This window comes from Natator depressus, chromosome 9, assembly GCF_965152275.1.
Source record: "Natator depressus isolate rNatDep1 chromosome 9, rNatDep2.hap1, whole genome shotgun sequence".
NCBI lineage: Eukaryota > Metazoa > Chordata > Testudines > Cheloniidae > Natator > Natator depressus.
This window is the reverse complement of record NC_134242.1, coordinates 66,056,129-66,078,191: the sequence shown is the minus strand read 5'-3', so window position 1 is coordinate 66,078,191 and position 22,063 is coordinate 66,056,129. Positions and strand designations below refer to the sequence as shown.

The following is a 22,063-nucleotide window of genomic DNA, read 5'->3' as shown; positions in this document are numbered from 1 at the left end:
AAATCTTAAGTTAAAGCAACATGAACATAATAGAGTGTGAATCTTCATTGCCACGCTCAGCCACACCAGCATATGAATTATGTCTCTATCACATTTCCAATTAAACAATGTCCTTATTCTCATCATACACATACAAGAAATGAAAATCACATTGCAATGGACAGCCTTAACTATAACCTATTATGAAGAACATGCTATCTCTGTGTATGTGAAAGTGAATATGATATTTGTGTGATTTTGGTAGCAATAGAGTTGGTAAATTTTTTAAATGTTAAATTTTGGCCATTTTTTTCATTGCATTCAAATTTTGTTATGGAAATACCCCTGAGAATTTCAATGAGCATGACTGTGTACAATGTTTTTGTTACTTTTCCATTTCCTGTTTTTGATCAGTTTTAGTCAAGGACAATCACATTTAACATCACATTGTCCGGTTGTGATTAACCCTTTGTCATGTTCTAACATAACATCCAGTTGTGATTAACCCTATTCAAACATCTAACATAACTTCTAATCATAACATCCGGTTGTGATTAACCCTATTCAAAGTCATGTTCTAACATAAACTGATTTTCTAATGAATGCATAGGCTTAAGTGTACCTCCTTTTAGCAATGATTTTACTTTGCAACTTTTCTTGGGACCTCCTGAAAAGCAATATGTGCAACTTCTACAGTATAGCTAGGCAGAAATATACATTCAGATAACTTCAGTTTCTGGTAAATAATCTTTCTGTCATCTTAACAGCCACAGCATTGGACTCATACTCTGTGATGTATTTTTTTTTTTAATTTAAAATATCACAGTTTGTCAGTGATTCTCTCTCTTTGTCTCTCTGTCTCTCATAGATTAATTAGAATGATCAAGGAAAAGTGTATTTGATCGTATTTATTTATTTGGGTTAGTTAATTCTTCTGGGTAGCTGCAAAATAAACAGATTTAAACATATCCACGTGTACTGCTACCTTCAGAGGTTTAAGTAATAAACAGGATTATCATTGACATTAGATCAGTATTAAACTTTATGCCTCAGGTGTGGAATGGTATTCTGTGTTCGCATAGTGAGGAATCTGAAGAGTGTTTCTAGGACTGAATTAAAGACAAAAAGACTATGACTTGTAAAGATGTTTTGCATGTTAATGTCTTTCATTCTGTGTGATTATATTTGAGGTTTTTAGAGATGTGTGACTTACATTGTGGCCAACTTTCATTTTATAACAAGTACTTTTGAAAACCTTTTTTTTTATGTATCAGAATATGCCAACACTTCCCTGTTGTTCTATCTTCAGAACATATGTTAGACACATTATATTGATAGGAGAGATTGTCAAAAGAAATAATTTTTTTAAATAAGTTTATATATGTTATGAGCTTCAGGTATATAATATAATTGGAAATACACTTTCATCTTCTGTTTTATTATGGTTCTGTTCCAGGATGTGACTTAAAATATAACCTTTTATTTAGTTTTATTTTTCTTAATCAAGATAAGATCAGTAATTAAAGGAGGAAGTCTGCAATCCATCAAATTAATATCTTAATACCAATCTTCCCACAATCACTACATTGTATCTGTGCATAACTTTAAAGCTTCATATTTGATGTTTTATTGACTACCCTCACTTATTAATAATGTCTGGATAAGTTAAGTAAAAAATAATTTCATAAAGAAGTGTTCCAGGAAACCTATATGGTGAAAAATCCTGGTCTGTTTTAAAACAGTGGATGGACAAAAGTAGTAGTTTCAGTAATAGCTGGCATTTTGTATACCATCTTTCATCCAAAGATCTCAAATCATAATAACTTTTAAAACTGGAAGTACATGAATAACTGTATCTGTTTGGGGCTCTGGGCAGCAGTGCAAAAAAGGCAGAAGTCATTCTGCAGTGAAAGATCACATCCTTAACAAATAATACACAATCATTCTGGAAAGAATTTGGTGAATCCTCTACTCAGTGTAAATCACTGGTGAATTTTAAATAGGCAGACTGTAATTTCTCATTGATATTTTTCTGTACACAAGGATAATAGCCTTAATCCAATGGAACTGTCATGAGAGTTATAACAAATCAGCATTCTTGCTTGCAATCCAAAATAATGTTGTTTTGTTCCATTGTAAATTCCTGGCTTTAGTCTGTATAAGCAAGAGCCATATCATTTAACAAAAAGCAAATTAACAAAACATCTTACAAAATCATTAATGTGTTTTGAATTGAATCCCTAAGGCATTTCCAAATTCTGTAGCATGAGAAAATCCTCTTCATGCTATCCCAGTCCATTTGTGTACTCATTGCCATGATGACAATATTTTGAGTAAGAGCTTCACTGAAATCATTAATCATATTTACTTATTAAATCAGTGATTTTTGGAATCCAGTACCTTGGTATTAATTTCTTCAAGTTTATAAGAATGATCATTAATCAATTTCCTCTCAAGAAAAAAGGATATTGCATATCAAAATGCATTTTTAGTTGTTTGATTATGAAGATAGACTCTGGACCATATCTCTCAGAAAATTACCTCTACTTCCATGAACTTCCTGGGCTTCAGAGCTGCAAGAGATGTAACTTCTTCTAGAAGGAATTATCCATGTAATGTAGGATTAGATGTTCGTTCTCTCCCCCCCTTCCAGGGGTAAAGTATCTTACTTAGCCCTCAGTAACCATATATGATTAATTAGTATATTTTGGAATGACCTGTTAAACATACTCAATGAATCCCCATTACTGCAACTCAGTTTGTTCCCCAGGCTGCCGGAGTGTTAATTAACTGGAAAGATTTAAAGGGGGCAGGGCCTGACATTATTCAAACTTCTCCATGGTTAACATTTCAGATGTCAATAAGAGACTTGAAGAAAAAAACGATGCAGCTCAAAAATTATCTTGTTACCGCTCTCAAAATTTGTATGCAGGTAAAACTGGCAATCAGGATGGTGCAGATTGTCTGATTGGAGATTAAACTCCAAGCCAGGAGGTCTCTGTGTACCCAGACTTGTATAGGATGTTTATTCCAGCCCCAAAGAATAGTCCCATAAAATGAGAACTGTTTATACAGTACCAACTTTTCCATGAACTTGGACCTTCCAAGCTCCCATAGCTCCATAAATACCTGTATCTGATGTGTGTGCACATGCGCATGGAACCTTCCCAGCTTCCATAGCTCCATAAATACTGGCAACTGTGTGTGTGTTTGTGTGCACGCGTGCATAGCTCCATAAATACCTGTATTTGGGGTGTGTTATAGTTATCCTGTAGAGGAGCCTTGGTTTTCTGTAGTAGTTGCTCACTCAAAATGATGCAGATATTTTAAATTGAAAATGGGTCTTAATAATAAATGAGCATTTGTGCTGCAGTCTGAGTGTGTGCAAACAGAGGTATAATAAACAGCAGAAATAATTTTATCATCACACATCTGCTATTTGTTCTAAATGTAATCCCAGCAGGATTACTCTTTTGCTTGTTCAGTCTGTTTGATTCTAACACCATTTTCGCTGTCTGGAGATGGTTTATCATTTTACTTCTAAAGCAAATTGAACCAGTAACAAAAAAAAGAAGATAATTAGTACCAAAGTTTATGTAATTTTCATAAGTAGATGTAGTTAATCATAAACCTGAGTAAAAATAATTTGGAAATGAATACACTTTATTGGGAAATAAAAGCATGATTATCACACAAGGTAAATAGAAGTATAACAATTGTATTTGAAGAGGCTTTTTTCTTTTATTAGTACAATAGCAAATTTAACTTTGTATCTCAGTTAATACCTTGAATATCTTTAAACAGTTAACTTGGAGTGGGGAGGGATGAACACAAAACAACTTCCTGATGATTAGATGAGACTATATTTGGTTATAGTATGTCTTATTAAAACAGTTCTGGATATTTTAGAAAAGATGTTTAAAAAAAAAAAAGTAGTGTTTTTCATGGGTATGTGATATTAGTTGCCGGATTGTAGACTTGATCTTCATCTGAGGTAAAGGAGGGAAGAAAAAATGAAACCACCTTCTTTTGAGCTTCATTGGGTATCAGATCATCTTTCACTAGTCCTTGTAAAATAGTCTTTACAAGGAAATCTGACCACTTCAACCCTTTTTTTCCCATGGTCCCCCCTTCTCCAACTAAACTTTTCACCTTCACCTTTGAAGCCCTATATATCCTTGCCCCTCCTTACTCAACCTTCTCTCTTGTTTTGTTGTTCCCTGTCCTCTTCCTTCAGTAAGTGACCTACTTGTCCCACAAGTGTCTTTCATTCTGCTCTTCGCTCAAGGAACACCTTTCCTGAGCTACTCCGCGCGGAAGGATTTAAATGAAGATTCACTTCTGTTATGATGTCTATCCCTGAGTTTAGATAACTAACTTTGCAACTCTCAACTAATCAAGAAATGGGCAGCTGTCTTGTTAGTTCTGTGTTCCTGCTGTCACCCTGGACGCTCTGTTTGTACGTTATGTTCCTTTCTCCCATCATTTGCTTTCTATAATATTGAGGGCTCTGTGCATGATTTGTCTGTATAGCACTTAACTCTACCATATTATTAATACACTGTAATACATTTTATTAGCTGCAGTGGCATTCCAGACCATTTGGAAACATACATGATTAAAAAGTTTAATATTAAATATTATAATAAAATACTCCTAAATTACTTTTTATCCATATTTCATAAATAAGTAGACACAAAAGTAGTAAAACACAGATTTCTACAACCTTTGGTTTTAAAACAAAAACAAAATTCTTGGCTGGGTAAACTTAAAAAAAAAAAAAAAAAAAAGTTGTGAGCCTGTTTGTTTTCTGCTTGTTTTCAACACATTTTAACATTACTGCAGTTGAAGCACAGTTAGTTACCTTGTTAATGTATTTGTGACTGATAAAATCAGCTTTGAAACAACAACCACAAGACTTCCCCCTTGGAGAAATAATGTGTGCATGTGTCTGTGTACGAAGCAACTTGAGTGCATTTATGTCTGCTTACTTTGTTCCCTGCAGCTCTTTTTAAATATAGTATTTTCCATGTTGCATTGGATTATGCAAGTAAAATAGAAGACCTTGAAATGCACACTTACTAAACTACATTAACTGTGTCAGTGCTTTGTTTTTGAAAAGGGAAATGAATTATGGAGGAGCATTTTGACAGTTGCAACCATTAAAAGACATTGACTGAAAGATTCTGAGACACTGTCAGTTCCCTGAAATGCTATGTGTAAATTAAATTTAAATTGTATCCTCTTTTAAGGGGAAAATGAAAGTAATAATGGGCAAAATGACTTTTCCCCAAAGTCATAAAAATTAAATTTCTTTATGTGCTTCCTTGGATATTTAATTTGTGAGAATTTATTATATAGAAAAAACAAATAGAGGTAATTATTACTTAAGCATCAAATAGAGCAAAGGCTTCATGACAATATGTTGGGGCAAATTTCCATTTTCACTTTTATTTCATGGGAACGTGTATCTTGATCGATGTGTGCATTCAATTCAAGTGCATTTTTTCCTATGAAGAAATAAGGAAAGGACAAAGATTTGTTCTTCAGAACTGTGAAAACTAGACTGGAACTGGTCACGTAATATTCTATTTATTTCTATTTTTTTCTTACAGCACTGACACTTTACCAGCTCTGCTTTTAATTCATGTAAGCTTATAACTGGTATTGAAGGGGTTGTACTATATAATCAATACAAAACTTTCTTAGTATTCTATCCAAACTCAGTGAGTGTGAGGTTTTGCGTCATTTGAGTCACAACTGCCAACTATTGATCCTGTATCTGAAGGTTTTAGGCATTGTGTTCACATGTATAAAACAAATGTCTTGGCAAAATAATGTTTTTTGAAAACTATGTACAGTATGCTTTTAGAATCTGTGACTAACAGGTATGTTGCAGATCTCGGAGCTAGAATAAAGAGCAGGTGTGGTATTGTGTGCAGTCTTTGCCAGGGCTTTCCTTAAAAAAGAAATCAAGCGTGTTTCTCCTTAGCAAAGTCTATGGACAGAACCAGCATGAGAAAAAGAAATCATAATGTTAAAAAGCAAAACAACCATAAGAACACTACTTAATTCTAGATGGCATAGGCACAGTGATGGTTATGCCATTCTAAAATGAGTTTGACAAAATAAATTAGGGTCTTTTGCAGTTTAAACACAATTTATGTACAATATGATGGACTTAATCATGGAGAGCCCAAATCTGTTCTTCTACAAGTAGCATGGCTCAGTGAGTTGAAATGAGATGAGAAAGAACAGTTAAGTTTTGGTAAGAAAGTAAGGGCATTATAGTTTAATACCTTCACTTAACTAACCTTTAAGTGTGCAATTAACATTTAAGGAAAATAAAGTTTGGGGAATGCTGTAGGAAAATTGCCAAAATGTGGAAAGTAGTTAAGTTCTCCGTTCTATGAACAGGAATAATTTTACATCCCACTTCTGAGATACCATAAAGTGAAAGCTATAATGCATGAAAGATTGTATTCTACTGTTACAGTGGTGTCACAGACACATCTATACCGAAGTTTTCCATTTAAAAACCTTTAGTTGTAGCAGCCTTACAAAATTACAGTAGGCTGAAACATGAGTAGTGAGCTACCAGTCAGAGATACGATTTCTGTAATTTGAATTCCAACATATATTCAATGATGAAAGTGATTTTTTTAACATAAATATATGGAAATACATGTCGACCACAGTTTGGGTCAGCAAGCAGCTGATGTTGCTTAACTGTGATGGAGACTGTAATAAGTCCTATAAGTTTTAGCAAGGACATTTGAACTGCGTCCACTTCCCAGAGGAGTCTGTACATCAGTGTAATGTTAGCTTGTGAGAATGGCTTGCATTTAGTTAGGGTATGCATTACTTTTATCCCTTTCTGCTCCGGCTTCCCTTCTGTAGGTCTGGAAAGCATCCTTAAATGTATTCAGGCTTTTTCTGCAATGTAGTCTATTAAATAGCAGATTCTGGAACGCAGCAAAGGCAGTCCAGGTGGACTAGACTGTATGTATGCTATCTGAAACAGCTTTGTAAAGGTGTAAGGGGAAAAAAAATGGGTCCTTAAGCATTCATCACAAGGGATCCTATAAAATCCTTATGCTACTCTAGAGCTGATTCAGATATTATCTTCTGCCATCAGTGCTCCAGTTTTCTGTCTTCCCAGTTTGCCTACCATAAGTCATTGGTGAGCAACGGCGATCTGTGGTGGCAAGGCAGAGGGAAGGACAGCCACTAGGAACTAGTGTATTGATGAGTGTGTACAATAGTAGTACACATGTTCTATCAGCCTGGCAACATTCTGATCCAGCTGGACACCTGTGTTTAACAGGAAACCTAAGATCCTTGAGTCTCTTAGAGCAGATAAGTATATCCTGCTCAATTTAAAAAAAAAAAGAAGCTAGTCTTTTCTTCTTACATATGACAAAGAAAAAACTGTGCAAGAATAAATTTTAAATATATTGATTTAACTATAAAATTAGGGATTTCTGTACACCTGTACTACCCAAAGTATATTTATTTAAAATAAAGCAATGAAGAGGGGCATGCAAATTAGGCCTGTCCTTTTGCCAGAGTTCAGTTGGTTATATGATACATGCAGCATTTTTTTTGTGTATAGTGAGATGAGCTTATGAACCAATTTTACATCTTGCTTAGCATTATCAGAGGAGAAGAGGTTGAAAAGTTATGCTTAATAGCTAAAGCCCCAGAGACTTATGCAGTTTTGGAATGGTTTCCGTTTCTGTGTAAATGTCTTTCAAGTGATGACTGCAGACTGCTTTTGTGGATAAGGCCCAGAGTTATTTTGGGAAGTAAAATTTTGCTTTCTATGTGGGTGGGAAGGAAGATAATACTCCTTATTTATAATTTAATGAGGAAGATGAAACCACAGGGGCAAAAAAAATAAGTTGGCAGCCAATGACTAATACTTGAATGTGTTGGTGCCAGTGGTTCAGAGATCACAGCACTAACTCCTTAACACTGGAAAATCATGATTCCTGTCACAGAGGCTGTTTAGTGGAGATGCTGACATCTGTATAAACCCATCTAACTTACTGATTTGTTGTGTTACTTGTACGTTAAGAGATCAATGTTTGCATGCATTGGAAATATCCAAATGGGGAAAAAATAGGGGGTCTCTCAATATTCCCTTAATTACCAAGTCATCTAACAAACTACAAACATTGTATGTATAATACAAAATGTTTAACAAATGCTCATTAAAATCACAGCAGTTAGCAGACTATGAAGGTAATCTAATATGCTTTTTTATTTCTTTGGTTCCAGAATTTGGTGAAGAATCTTCCTGAACAGAAAGAACTCAGTGCCTTAGCCCAGTTAAAGCATGAATATGATGATCTCTGTGAGCCAGAACAGTTTGGAGTTGTGGTATGTATTCGACTAATATTCAGCCAGGGGTTGTCATTTATAAGATACATTAAAAGGAAAAACATTTAAATAGTGTATTGATTTTTTTTCATTACTGTTAATACATGTTTTTCAGACTGTACAGATTGTGGACCACTGTCTCTCTCTCTCTCTCATTTATTTAGCACAATAGTGGCAAAAATCAGGAAATTAAGGTTCTTATGGAATAGAATCCCTACAGGTACTTGACAGAGCCTACTCTATACTGTACCACTGAAAGGAACAGTGATGTATAATTAACGGCCACTTTCTATAAAAGTCATTTCTATGACAAATCAAATCTCTCTGCTGATTGACAGTGGAGTGCTGTTGATAAATAATAAAGCAGAAGAGGTATATTTTAGGACTTCTTAAGGATTCATTTATGCAGAGTCATCGACTGATGATTTTTTTCGCCCATTTGTTGTTTGTACTTAATATCTAAGAGACTGCATTGGCAATTGAAAGAGTTAGCCTATGTATTATTTCTCAGTTCAGATATTCCTCCCTCGCCTTGCAATAAAAAATTAGGCTATTCATGCTCATATATTTGTAACATATATCATTTTGCTACTAAAAGGAGTGGAACTTGAGAAAAGATGCAAGATATCTTATTAAGAAGAATCAATAAATTTAGAGTTTATAATAAACTTTGTTTATTCAGATAAATTGTGGACCTGACTGCAAAACCTAGTAAAACCTCTGCATTTGGGAAAATTTCAGATCTGGATCCAAATTCTGGGCTAGATTCTGATGATACTCATGTTGAGTTGCAGTACTTGTCTCCAAAAAGTAGTCCCTATTCAGAGACAAAGTATGACCAAAATAAGAAAATCAAAATGTGTCCATTTGTGACTAGGACTTATCTCTAAATCAAATGTTCCAATATAGCATAAGTTACGTAGTAAAGTCTAAGTTCCAAAAGTACTATCCAGAAGTGTTTTGTAAAAGTGTGAAGTTCAATTGCTATATATGCAGTAAATCAGATTGTCACAAAAATGACTGCAATTTTGGCTAGAGATCGTACTCTCTCCTGGGAAAAAGGTTATAATCAGATACCCATTAGAACAGGGGTTCTTAAATTTCATTAAACTGTGACCCCTCTTCTGATGATAAAGTTATCACATGACCCCTGGAAAGGGGGCGGGGGGCGGAGCCCAAGCCCTGCCACCCCAGGTTGTGGGTGAGAGGGGGCTGCAGCCTAAGCACCATTGCCCCAGGTGGGGCTGGAGCTCCGGCTTCAGCTTCAGACCTGAATCCCAGCAAATCTAATGCTGGCCCTGGTGACCCAGTCAAATGGGGTCGCAACCCACTTCGGGGTCCTGACCCACAGTTTGGAAACCGCTGCATTAGAAGTTCAGTTTGGGCACCCAGTTTGACTGCACAAAATATAAGTAAGTCAGTCCTTACAACGCTTCTCAGATGTTGAGGCAAAGGAAAAACGTTTGGCCTGATCAGATATGGCTTTTTTAAATATAGGAACTTGAAAATGAAAGGTTTAGTGATTTTTCATATATTTTCTAGCTTTTTAATGAATGGCCTAGTTCTACAATGTCCCTTTTGGAGAGACCAATTTATACAGGAGCAACTTCAAAGGTAATCTGGGGAGGGGGTTCAGGAGGACCCTGTGGTTGGAGGAGAGGAGAAGAGAGGTAAAGGTAACAGAGAGTAACATACAACCTCAAGAAAAGAATTAGTTCAGGTTGATTCTGTTGTTGAGGTAGTTTATTCTATTTATCAGTGTCTAAAGGCATACTTTTCAAAAAGTAGGTCAATTGTTTTGAGACACACCTTACTATAGCTAAGTAGTTTGCTAGGTTTTTTTACAGGCTAAAAAAAAAAAAAGGCCCTGGTTGCTCCTTTTCTGTGCAAAAGTATATAAAAGGGAACTATTTAATGCAAAACCTTTAAGTTCCAGTGGCAACACAGAAAAAGTCATCCAACAGTTTCCATGAAGTCTTCTCTAAGGATCTTCTGTCTCTCCTAAATTATTTTCAGTTTGTAAGCCACACATTCCACCTTGATATGTTTAATGTGTTAAAGCTCCCATACTTTTACCACAGGAGGATGTAGGCTCCCTTTGGAGTCACTGTCATTTGTGTGTGTGTTTGTGTGTGTACTGGTTTTTTTTAATCAATCCATGTTTATCATAGAGGTAGAGTCTGTTTAAAATCAGAAACATTCTTCCCTCAGAAGCTGTGTCCTTGAGTCTGCTTCATTCCAGGCCCTGCTGGTCCTGGGATGAGCCATAAATAAGGCTACGTTTTAGTCATGGGTATATTTAGTAAAAGTTATGGACAGGTCATGGGCAGTAAACGAAGTTTCATGGCCTCTGACCTGTCCATGACTTGTACTGTATACCCCTCACTAAAACTTGGTCCTGGGGGCTGCAGGTGCTCTTCTGGGGCAGGGGGGTGGTGGTGGGCGGCCTGTGACTCGTGCTGGTGGGGGTTGGGGGCGTGGAGCAGGCAGCGGTGCATGGCCTGGTGCCCCTGCTGGTGGTGGCGTGGTGGGGAGTGTTGGCGGGACTGCCAGGCTCCCTATCCAGCTCTGCGTGTCCCTTCAGCTCCTAGGAGGAGGGAAGGTTGGGGGGCTCCACATGCTGCCCTCGCCACGAGTTCTGGCTCCATAGCTGCGGTTCCCGGCTAATGGGAGCTGCAGGGGCAGAGCACATAGCTCCCTGGCCCCTCTGCCTAGAAGCTGCATGGACATGCTGGCCGCTTCCAGGGAGAGCCTCCCCCCCCACTAGGTAAGTGCCACCGTGCTCTCCAACCCAGCCCTGATCCCCCTCCCACACCTAAACTGCTGCCGAGTATTTGAGCAGCCCCTGAGCTGGCTGCACTGGCCACTGCAACAGTCACAGACGTCACGGAAAGTCACAGAATCTATAACCTCTGTGACAGACACCCAGTCTTAGCTGTAAATAAGTTTTGAATTAATACAGCCTTATTATAAATTAGGCTGTTCTTTATATTCACTCATCTAGCTGCAATAAGGGAAGTGTGTGTTTGTGTCTGTATGTGCATATATACATTTATATACACACATAGATTTAATATAACATAACATAGTTTGCAAGCAGGGTGCTTTCTACTACATCTGACAAATTTCTGATATCTTTTCTTACCCTTCTTGTGATTTCAAGAAAGCTCATCATTCTTGGTATTCAGTTATCTGGAATCCCCTGCAACCTGACTTTGGTAACAGACCTTATCACTGTATCCTTTCCCCCCTAAACTCTAGGCTTTTTTTTCTTTCTTAATCTTGTTTGTTCCTTGTCCTCTGTCAGCTATGGATATGAGTTTTCTCACAGCTGCCTGCATTTTAATAATTTGGTTTATTAAATCAAAAATAATTTACCCTTTTCTCTTCAAACTGTTACTGGTTTGTGGTTATGGCCAACAACTGTTATTTGTGCTAAATAAATTTAATAGTAAAGATATAAACTGGAAAAATCTGATTGGAATAACATTAGTTAAAGCTATGTTTCGCTTTCCTGGCCAGTCAGCAAAATGAAAGGAAAAAAAATTGTGTGATTTCACTAATAATAATTAGAATTTACATTCGGTGTAGTAACTTTCATTGGTCAAAATGAAAATGGAAAAAAAATAATGTTGATATGATCACAAAAGCCACAAAGTGTTTGAAGACACAGATTACTTTTCAGATCCAGTAGTTGGTTTACCTTTTAAAACCAGATAGGTAGATTAATATTGACATACGCAAGTAAAACATAGTACTGAAAATGAAGTTAAATGCATTGCTAGTGTATTAGTGACATATCATGGATCTGAAAAGCTGGTTGTAACGTATTAGAGGTTGTATTAGTTGATGCAACCTATTTTTAATTACATGCTCATTTTTTGTTATTTTTACTTAATAACATGCCATATATTCATCCTGTCTTGGATGATGATAGTCATGACCTTGACAGATTGCATAAAGATAACATAGCTTTTATATTCTGTATCTTGATACAGTGTATCTTGACTGGTATGAAATTTATTGTTTACAAATTGGACTGGATTGCCAACATAAATGACAATGTAACTCACATTATTTTTTGTTCTAAAAAGCGGCAATTAGGTTAGTTCTCAGGCTTACATTTTTTATTAGGTTTGATAATGTCAACAGATATTTAAGTAACCCAATGACAGGCTCTGTAATGCTGTAGTACTAAACTGTCCTCCGTGAATTTTTAATGTTCTTGTACTGAAAGGAAAATTTACTTACTCTTATGGCAACATCCAAGTTAGAAGAGAATCCTAGAGTAACATCATTTTAATTCACAGTTGTCAGTTATGAGTATTTGCTCTTTGTGCATTCGTGAGGTGTTTAGCTGCTGTTGTAGTGCATTTGATGTATGCCATTTCTGCAAAGATGTACTTGGAATAGTTATCTTATTTTGTCATGATGTAATCAGAAAAAAGTTCAGGGTGTTGCTAAGGTTATTGACCATATAAAGTGATGTTTTGGGTGAGAGGATTTCCCAAACAATATGCCATTTGATATAAACTGATACAAATTCTGCTGTTATACTCGGGTAAATCTGGAGTAACTCAACTGGGATGATGGGAGTTGCTGTGGATTTATACCATTATGAAAGCAGAATTTAGCTTCCTGCTTTTATGAATTGTATGCTTTCTGAAATTTCACTTATTATTATTATTATTATTATTATTATTATTCCAAAAATCATTCTCATGCCCCTTGGTTTTTTTGTATAACAGTGTGGTCAATTTACCTTTGACTCAATCTATCAACCTTTCATTCAAATACTCTTAATTGTTAGTAATTTCTTTCGCATAAAATCCTACTTACCCCTAAGTGCTATTGAAAAAACTCTACCCATCTCATTCTGGTTGTCTTTATGTAGCTGTGTTTCTGCATTTGTCTCCAGACCTCTAATATCAGGACATTACAGTTAAACTTTCAAGTATCTTGTTTTTCATTAAAATAAAAAAAGTCCAAACTTTGTTCTGTTGTCCACCATACATTTTAGTAGTGTAAATACTACTACAATTCTGGTTTCATGTCAGTGTGAATCCCAGTGTAGATGTACAAGTGCACAAGATCAAATTCTTTTGACCAAGAGTGTCCATCAGGGCTGTTTATCCTGTTTCTTTATGCTCCCCAATGAAGACATAAAGGGTAGGGTGGCCAAGACCCATCCTCATCTCTCACTTACGGTAGCAAATTGGAACCTGTGTCCAATATGATTAGATTCTAACATTTGTAAACTCTTCAAAAAAAACAAAACAAATCCCCCCACCCCAAACCGACACCACCTTGAATCTTCTGAAAACCTTCAGGACAATCCTAAGTCTTGAATAAATCAGTACCTGAAACTGATTTAAATGGCTATTTGATCAAGATCTCTGAAGAGAACTCCCTGTACAAGACCACCTCCCGAGAGGAGCAGCCATAAGCTGCACTGGAGCAATCTTTGACACCAAGATGTCCATGGTGCTGGCACAGACTTCAGCACCAAAAGCATCCTACCCATCGGCGGCACCCATGGAGGATGTGTACTCCTCCTTACTATCATCTTTTTCCCAGAGTTTAACAGAATAAGATCCGACAGTGCTGTGGAGACAACTGAGTATAGGCCTGGCTTGACGTGACAAGGGTGAGGCCTCATTTCTTGGGAGAAAGAATTAGGAAGTTAAATGAATTAGTGAGTTGGAAACGGGATGTCTGTACTAGCTAAGATGGGGGTGGGGGGGACACCCAGGGAATCATTTTCAATGGACTTTATAACAATGGCTAAAATAATCCTGGAACGTAAAATGAGGTGGTGACACCCTGGCACCCCCTTATTCACCACTAGCATATAATAAGGATATGTTTTGCACAAAGTATCCCTTGTCAGGTATCATGTTAAAAATCTTGATCTGCTAGACATTAATATTTCTTTGGATTGTATATGCTATCATCATATGTGAAGTTATGAAGTTTGGCTATACATGTAGTGAGGTTGAAAACACCCACAAGCAGCCTTTCAGGTACAACAGTAAAAAGATCAAACAACGTTAATGGCTTATTGAGGCAACACACACAAGCACAAGGATCACCCCAGGAACTGTGTACAATAGAAACCTCTCTGAGATAACACTACACAGAGGGAACTGTTTGATGCAGGTCAGAACAAAAGAGCTTTCCAGCAAGTGGGAAAAAGATATAAAAGCGGGGAATGACATCATGGTGGTATCTCACTCTTCCTACAACAACATACCTGGAAACACCTGAGGAACAAAGACTGAACTGGAGGAAGTGATGGTCCCAGGCAGAAGGGATTTCTAGCCTGCATATGAAAACCTGCGAAACCCAAGCTGCAAAGGAAAGGCAACTTGGGCCTTAAGAATCTGCCAGCCTGTTTATCACTCAGAGTGAGAATTTGCTAATTCATATCCTACCTATCTAATATGTTAAACTCAGTTTGCAGTTGTTTATTTACTAGGTAATTTGCTTTGATCTGTTAGCTGTCACTTATAATCACTTAAAATCTATCTTTTGTAGTTATTAAACTTATTTTATGTTTTAATTCAAACAAGTGTGTGTTTGACTGAGGTGTCTGGGGAAAATCTCAGCTTGGTTACCACAAGTGTGCATGGTCCTCTTCACATTGAGGGAGAGATGGACCAGGTATTAAACCCATATACTGGCCAGATTTGACCAGAGCAGGATGGTACTGCTCTGGGGTCCTAGGATTGGAGGCTGGTGATTAGAGAGCCTGCATGTAACTGCAGCTGTGTCTCTATCAGTGAGAATGCTGGTGAAAGTGCAAGCTTGGAGGACCTTGCAACTTGTCCCAGCAACACAGTGTGAGAGGGGAGCCCAGGCTGGTGGGTCAGAGGGCTCAGTGGTATCCCAGTTCCAGGTTACACGTCAGGGGGTAAGAGTGAATCATGCATGGACAATGGGGTACAGGGATTGGTTCCTACAATGTGACGAATCCCCAAACATGTTGTCAAGGTTCCTCCCCCACTCTGAACTCTAGGGTACAGATGTGGGGACCTGCATGAAAAACCTCCTAAACTTATCTTTACCAGCTTAGGTCAAAACTTCCCCAAGGTACAAAATATTCCACCCTTTTGTCCTTGGATTGGCCGCTACCACCACCAAACAAATACTGGTTACTGGGGAAGAGCTGTTTGGACACATCTTTCCCCCCAAAATACTTCCCAAAAACATTGCACCCCACTTCCTGGACAAGGTTTGGTAAAAAGCCTCACCAATTTGCCTAGGTGACTACAGACCCAGACCCTTGGATCTTAAGAACAATGAACAATCCTCCCAACACTTGCACCCCCCCTTTCCAGGGAAATGTTGGATAAAAAGCCTCACCAATTTGCATAGGTGACCACAGACCCAAACCCCTGGATCTGAGAACAATGAAAAAGCATTCAGTTTTCTTACAAGAAGACTTTTAATAAAAATAGAAGTAATTAGAAATAAGAAATCCCCCCTGTAAAATCAGGATGGTAAATACCTTACAGGGTAATTAGATTCAAAACATAGAGAACCCCTCTAGGCAAAAACCTTAAGTTACAAAAAAGATACACAGACAGAAATAGTTATTCTATTCAGCACAATTCTTTTCTCAGCCATTTAAAGAAATCATAATCTAACACATACCTAGCTAGATTACTTACTAAAAGTTCTAAGGCTTCATTCCTGGTCTATCTCCGGCAAAGACAAAATGTAGACAGACACACAAAACCCTTTGTTTCTCTCCCTCCTCCCAGCTTTTGAAAGTATCTTGTCTCCTCATTGGTCATTTTGGTCAGGTGCCAGCGAGGTTACCTTTAGCTTCTTAACTCTTTACAGGTGAGAGGAGATTTCCTCTGGCCAGGAGGGATTTTAAAGGGGTTTACCCTTCCCTTTATATTTATGACACATGTGATGCAACATATAGTAGATGCAATGTCGTGTGAAGCTGTATATAAAGGAAGAAGTTTGTTCTGTAATTTTGGATGTGTGGTACACCCTGTACTCCTGCACACTCTTTGTGTCTTATTAACTCAGCATAGCTTTGCTGTATGCCAGATTAAGGAACCTGAGTGAAGAGAGTGGAGTTGGACTGAATTCTTAGGGAACCTAGTGGAAGAGGCCTTGGGGGAGCCCCAACTTTGAGAACCTCCACAGAGCCCTCTGGCTCATCAAGATTGGCACAGTCCAGTTTGAAATGCACCAGCCACCCATATGCATACAGGATGCCACCTTGGTCCTACTGAGGTATTCGGGTCCACACATTCAGGTGTGAAAGAGCTGATCCTCGTCATTAAGGAAAAGGAAATGGTGTCCCTCCTTGGTGGCTTCCCTGGAATATGAGGAAGAGTGGGACCCAGAAGTGTAGCCACATCATTCTGCTCCCTCACCTCCCAAGGACCTCTTATAATGGTCACCAGATGAAATGGTGACCTCATCAATGATTCTGGGAGATTTCAGTGCATTTTGAGAGTTCTTCGTGCAGATGGATAATAGAGTGGAGGCGCTGAGACTTTAATCATCTAAAAAAAATTCCTCCACTCTTTCTGCTGTTGTCCCTGCTAGAATTGTCTTCTCCATAAATGAGGGAGTATTCATCTTTGTAAGAGCTTTGTGGCAGACGCTGGCCACTATTGTCAACATTCAGAACATTTACCAGGTGCCCCTTTTGGAGTTTGGCAGTTGGAGTACTTTTATAAGCATCCAAACTTGGATCATTGCTTGTCTCGGCTGTCCAAGAAAAAAAAAAACATGCTTAGACAAGAATACACCAAAGAATAAAACCTTTTTAGACCTGTTTGAGAGAAAATCATACTTGTCAGAATCACTCTGATTGCAAATGGCCAACTACCAAGCCCTACTGGACAAATCTGACTTTATAACATACGACAGAGAAACACCCTTTGTTAATAGCCTCTAATCAGAACAAAGAGGAGCCCAAAGACATGAAAAAAGGGCCAGCTGCTGGCAAAAAATGTCCTTGGAAGCAGCAATGAATGCATCGGACACTGCAACCAAGTCTGTGTGAAAAGCGTTATGGCTCCAAGGTTTGGGTATCTCTCACAAATACAAGCTGTGGCTGAGGACTTGCTGAACAGCTCCAAGCCCTCAAAAAAGTGAGAGGACTGACAGAACTGTACATTTGCTGAAATATTGCAAAGTGACTTTACTCTCTCTAGGAATCTGTACCACTCTGGCCTAACATAAACCATACTGCCATCAACCATAACATCAACTGAGACAGTGCATGCTGTCTTACCACAGGAAACCTGAATACCAGGCCAAGAAACACCGCAAGTACAGCAGTGAATGTCAACCTTCCTCAGCCTCTGCAAACACACTCCTTTGATGTGTCGTCAGAATGGACGTGACATTCAAGAGCTGCACCATCAGTCTGCAGTGTGTTCTTTAGAAGCCACCTTGCATTATTTCTTAGTTTATTGTTGGACTTTACAGCCAGTAAATGGGAACTGGACTTACAATGCTTGTGGCTATACCATCCAGTTCCTTTCCCCACTCTTTACTAACATCTTTCCCCCTCCTCCTTCAGGGCATTCTCACAAGATCTTGTTGCAAACAGAAGTGACCTGGTTGTTCCATCTAAGAGCCTTAGAGGTGGTCTTCCAGGAACACAGGAGAAGAGGGAGGGTTGCAGCCCCACCTTTATGGCCTTGAGCTGGGTCATGAGGGGGCTCAGGGCTCATATGTGGCCCTGATGGACTCTACTGGTCAAAATAATCAGGTCTGATGTGCACGAGGTTTATGTGAATGTACAAGGTCTCAAAGACCCAAAGTTAGTGTAGGATAATTGTTTTCTTTATGTTCACTGCTGCACCTTTGTTCTAGGGAATATGTTCAAAGAGCGCCAGAGAGAATTAAAAAGGCACAGTATAACAGCTTAGTAGCAAAAATATTTTTTACTTATAATGTTCCTAGTCTTGATTATGCATTGATGTAGTGTAATAGTTTATGTTTCCGAACACTGAAATTCTGAAACTTCAAATAGAAAATGCATCAAAATTTGTTAAAGTGAAGAATTTTCTCATCTGTAATCAGATAAGGAGGTTCCTTTTTAGGGTGTTTTATTTTCCCATTCGATTAGTGACCTGAATGGACAGACTAGACTCCAGGGAGTCTTGGATTAATAATAATCTGAATGCTGTTGTTAGGAAGAACATGTTAAAAAGTAAATACAGGAGGACAGACAAGCTAAAATAAATATGTGTATACCTATTTCTATATACAAATTAGGTATGTTAATTATTAATAAGGTTTTAATTTACTAATCAATATACCCATCAAACTTAGTAAAGGTCAGAATTAAATGTTTAAAATTCATTTAGAAAAGGAATATTTTGTAATTAGGCTACTTATTATAACAGACTAATTAGCTTAATATTAATCTTCTTCGTGAATGGAAATATGATGCTCCAATTTTCATTTAGATGAAGTATTACGATCAATTATATATTCAAATTAAGTATCTGGACAGTTTTGAAGTTATATCCCAGGACTAAATAGTTTCACATTTAATAGGAATCAACTTAATGATGTTCAAGTACAATGGGGAAAATACATTTGTTGGCCCAACGCTATTACATATTGAGAAAAAAGTTGTCCCTTAATAAGCAGAGCATCATCTTCTCTGACATGGGTGGCATGCCCCTCTAAAGGTGGGAGGGTTGGAGCTAGTCAGCCCTGGTCAATCATCAGAATGTGATACAGCATGGCCAGAGGGCAGCAGTACAGTGGTAGAGGGGAGATATGTAAGCCCCAGGATGATGAGAGCCTTATTCCCTGTAGAGAGAAGAGAGGTTGCTATACATTAATTAGAGCACCTGAAGCGAATTGGAGTACCTGAAGCCGGTCACCTGATAAAAACCCTCTGCTTCAATCAGATGGGGAGGAGTTAAAGCAGAGTGGTTTGGTGTTGGAGCAGAGGAGAGTTTGGAGAAGTGCTGTGGCAGGCTAGAACACCAAGACCCTAGGTAAAGGGAAACCCGGCTTGTGCAGAGAGAGGGCAGAAAGCCCCACAAGCTGAAGGACCATTGAGGGAAGTAGCCCAGGGGAAGGAATCGCTAGTTCAGTGGTTTGCCGCTATTTCTAGGGCCCCTGGACTGGGACCTGGAGTAGAGTGCGGGACTAGGTCCCTCCCTCTCCATTCCCCTTCTCTGGGATACTAATGGGACAGTTGATACCCCAGATGAGGGGCAAGAAACAGTGCCCTGACCCCCCTCCCTACCCTCTACCCCCCCACACACACACAAGAAGAGAAAGCACAGGATCCATCATAGTAGTGCCGGCAATTTGCCACATGTGGTGTTAGGGGTGGGATTACTGCGCTGTGGACTTAAACTAGGGTTAGCCAAAACCATCCCATCCCTAAAACGGATGACGTGGTCAAGGCCCTAATACAAGCCACGGCGGCCCAGCAGGAGGCTACCCGGGTCCAAGCAACTGACCAACAGGAGGCGACTTGGGTGCAGCAGGAGACTAATCATCTGTTGATGAGTCAGGCTTCCCAGGAGCTGATGAACCAGATGAAGGCCCTTATGGAGCTGAACCATAACTGCGATGGGACCCAGACCATACGGGCTAGCCACTGCCTACAGAGACTGACACGGGAGGATGATGTTTAGGAATACCTCCTGGCTTCTGAGAGAGCAGCCCTGCGGGAGGCCTGGCTCCAAGATCAGTGGTCTGGTATCCTCGCCCTGTTCCTGTGTGCGGAGGCCCAGAAGGTCTACTACAATATGGTGCAGCAGATTACCCCCAGATGAAGGCAGAGATCCTGGCCAGATCTGGAGTAATGATGGCGTTGCGAGCCCAGAGGTTCCATGAGTGGCAGTATACAGAGGACAAGGCACCTCGATCACAATTGTTTGACCTGATCCACCTGACTCAGAAATGGCTGCACACTGAGGTCCTCAGTTCTGAGAAAATGATGGAGCTCCTGGTGCTGGATCAGTATATGAGGGGGCTACCACCAGGCCTCTGGGCTTGGGTTGGCCAGAATGACCCCTCCACCTAGGATAAGTTGGTCTCCCTTGTGGAAAGATAGCTGGCAGCCCATGAACTGTTCCAGACCCCAGGGGGTGATACATGGCAAACCAGGAAGCCAGTCCCAAACCCAAGGCTCCAGACTGTCGAGAATTCCAGGAGAACTGTAACTGGGAGGAAAGACACCGGGGAATGGTCTGAGGCCAAGAAGGGACCTGGGGGTTTGGGAACAGAGGGCTGGGGCGGCCGGCCAAATAGCCCCAGGCAGAGGGCATCAACCGGGGTAAGGGGTCGGTGTTATGAGTGTGGGGAATTGGGGCATATAGCGACCCAATGCCCCAACAGGGAAGAGCCAATGCAGTGCAATCTGGGAGATTATGGGGAGCAATGTGGCCTAATCGGCCTGGTGGGGGTCGCAGTGACCCCGCATGGGTATACAAGGTTGGTAAAAATGAATGTTATTGAGACCATAGCATTAGTGGATTCCGGTAGTGCTGTCACGCTGGTCTCAAGGAAGTTGATTGGGTAAGACCAACTAACCTGGGCCAAAAACACAGGGGTAATGTGCATTCATGGCACCATAAATTTTTACCCCACAATCCCAGTAGGATTGAGATCCAGGGGAACACTACGAGGGTAACTGCAGGGGTGGTCCCCAGGCTCTCCTACCTGGTCTTAATTGGTAGGGACTTCCCCGGATTTGAGAGCTTACTCCCTCCAGTAGAGCCAGGGGTGGGTAGCAACTCCCGGGCTGAGACTGAGGCACCTACAGATAGCCTCACCCCAGTTTTTGCTGCATTTGCCCCAGAGTTATTTTCGTCCCCCGGGAAACCCTGCAAGTCTAGACGGAAAAGGAGGGCAGATAAAAGATTAGGGACCAGGATTCTAGCAGAGAACCAGAAAGCCTCCCTTGTTGGTACGCGAACCCGTTTAGGAGGCCAGGAGACTATTCAGGCCAGTGAGGACTCAGAGGTGGTTCCTAGCCCAAGTAGGGGCAACCCAGGGGGCGGAGTAGAAATAGGTCCCCTGGAATTAGGTCAGATCAGTACAGCACATGACACAGATGAGAGAGCGAATAACTCGATTAACCCCTATAGTACGAGAACACTTGGAAAAATCACAAGAGGCCCAGTGGACATATTACAACCTCCGGGTGAAAGTACGGAGGTTTCAACCAGGAGAACAGGTGATGGTGCTAGTGCCGACAGCAGAAAGCAAACTCTTTTGCAACGACTTCCAGAAGTTGAATGAAGTAACCCAATTTGATGCATATCCGATACCATGCATCAACGAGCTAGTTGGTTAGTTAGGCAAGGCCCGATACCTAACCACCGTGGACCTGACCAAAGGATATTGGCAAATCTCCCTGGTCGAGAATGCCAAGGAGAAGACTGCCTTCTCTACACCCGATGTCCTGTTCCAATACACTGTCCTCCTTTCGGACTCCATGGGGCCCCTGCAACATTCCAACGACTTATGAACAGATTGTTGCGACCCCATGCCAAGTATGCCACTTCCTATTTAGATGACATAGTCATCCATAGCCCTGACTGGAAAACACACCTAGGAAAAGTAGAAGTGGTGCTAGATGCTGTGCGGAAGGCCGGCCTCACTGCCAACCCCCTCAAGTGCATGATAGGGCTAGCTGAGACCAGATATCTCTGGTATGTAATAGGGAGAGGCTTGGTGA

At 39.8% G+C, this 22,063-nt stretch overlaps 1 protein-coding gene across 4 annotated transcripts in view; it reads left to right on the top strand.

The window, feature by feature from the left end:
• Positions 1-22,063, top strand: part of DIAPH2 (diaphanous related formin 2) — an 807,400-nt gene that overhangs the window by 341,794 nt on the left and 443,543 nt on the right. For all 4 annotated transcript variants that reach the window (XM_074964437.1, XM_074964436.1, XM_074964435.1 and 1 more), the window contains one exon: positions 8,263-8,364. In XM_074964437.1, the coding sequence (XP_074820538.1) occupies positions 8,263-8,364 (102 nt within the window). The remainder of the gene's footprint in view (positions 1-8,262; positions 8,365-22,063) is intronic.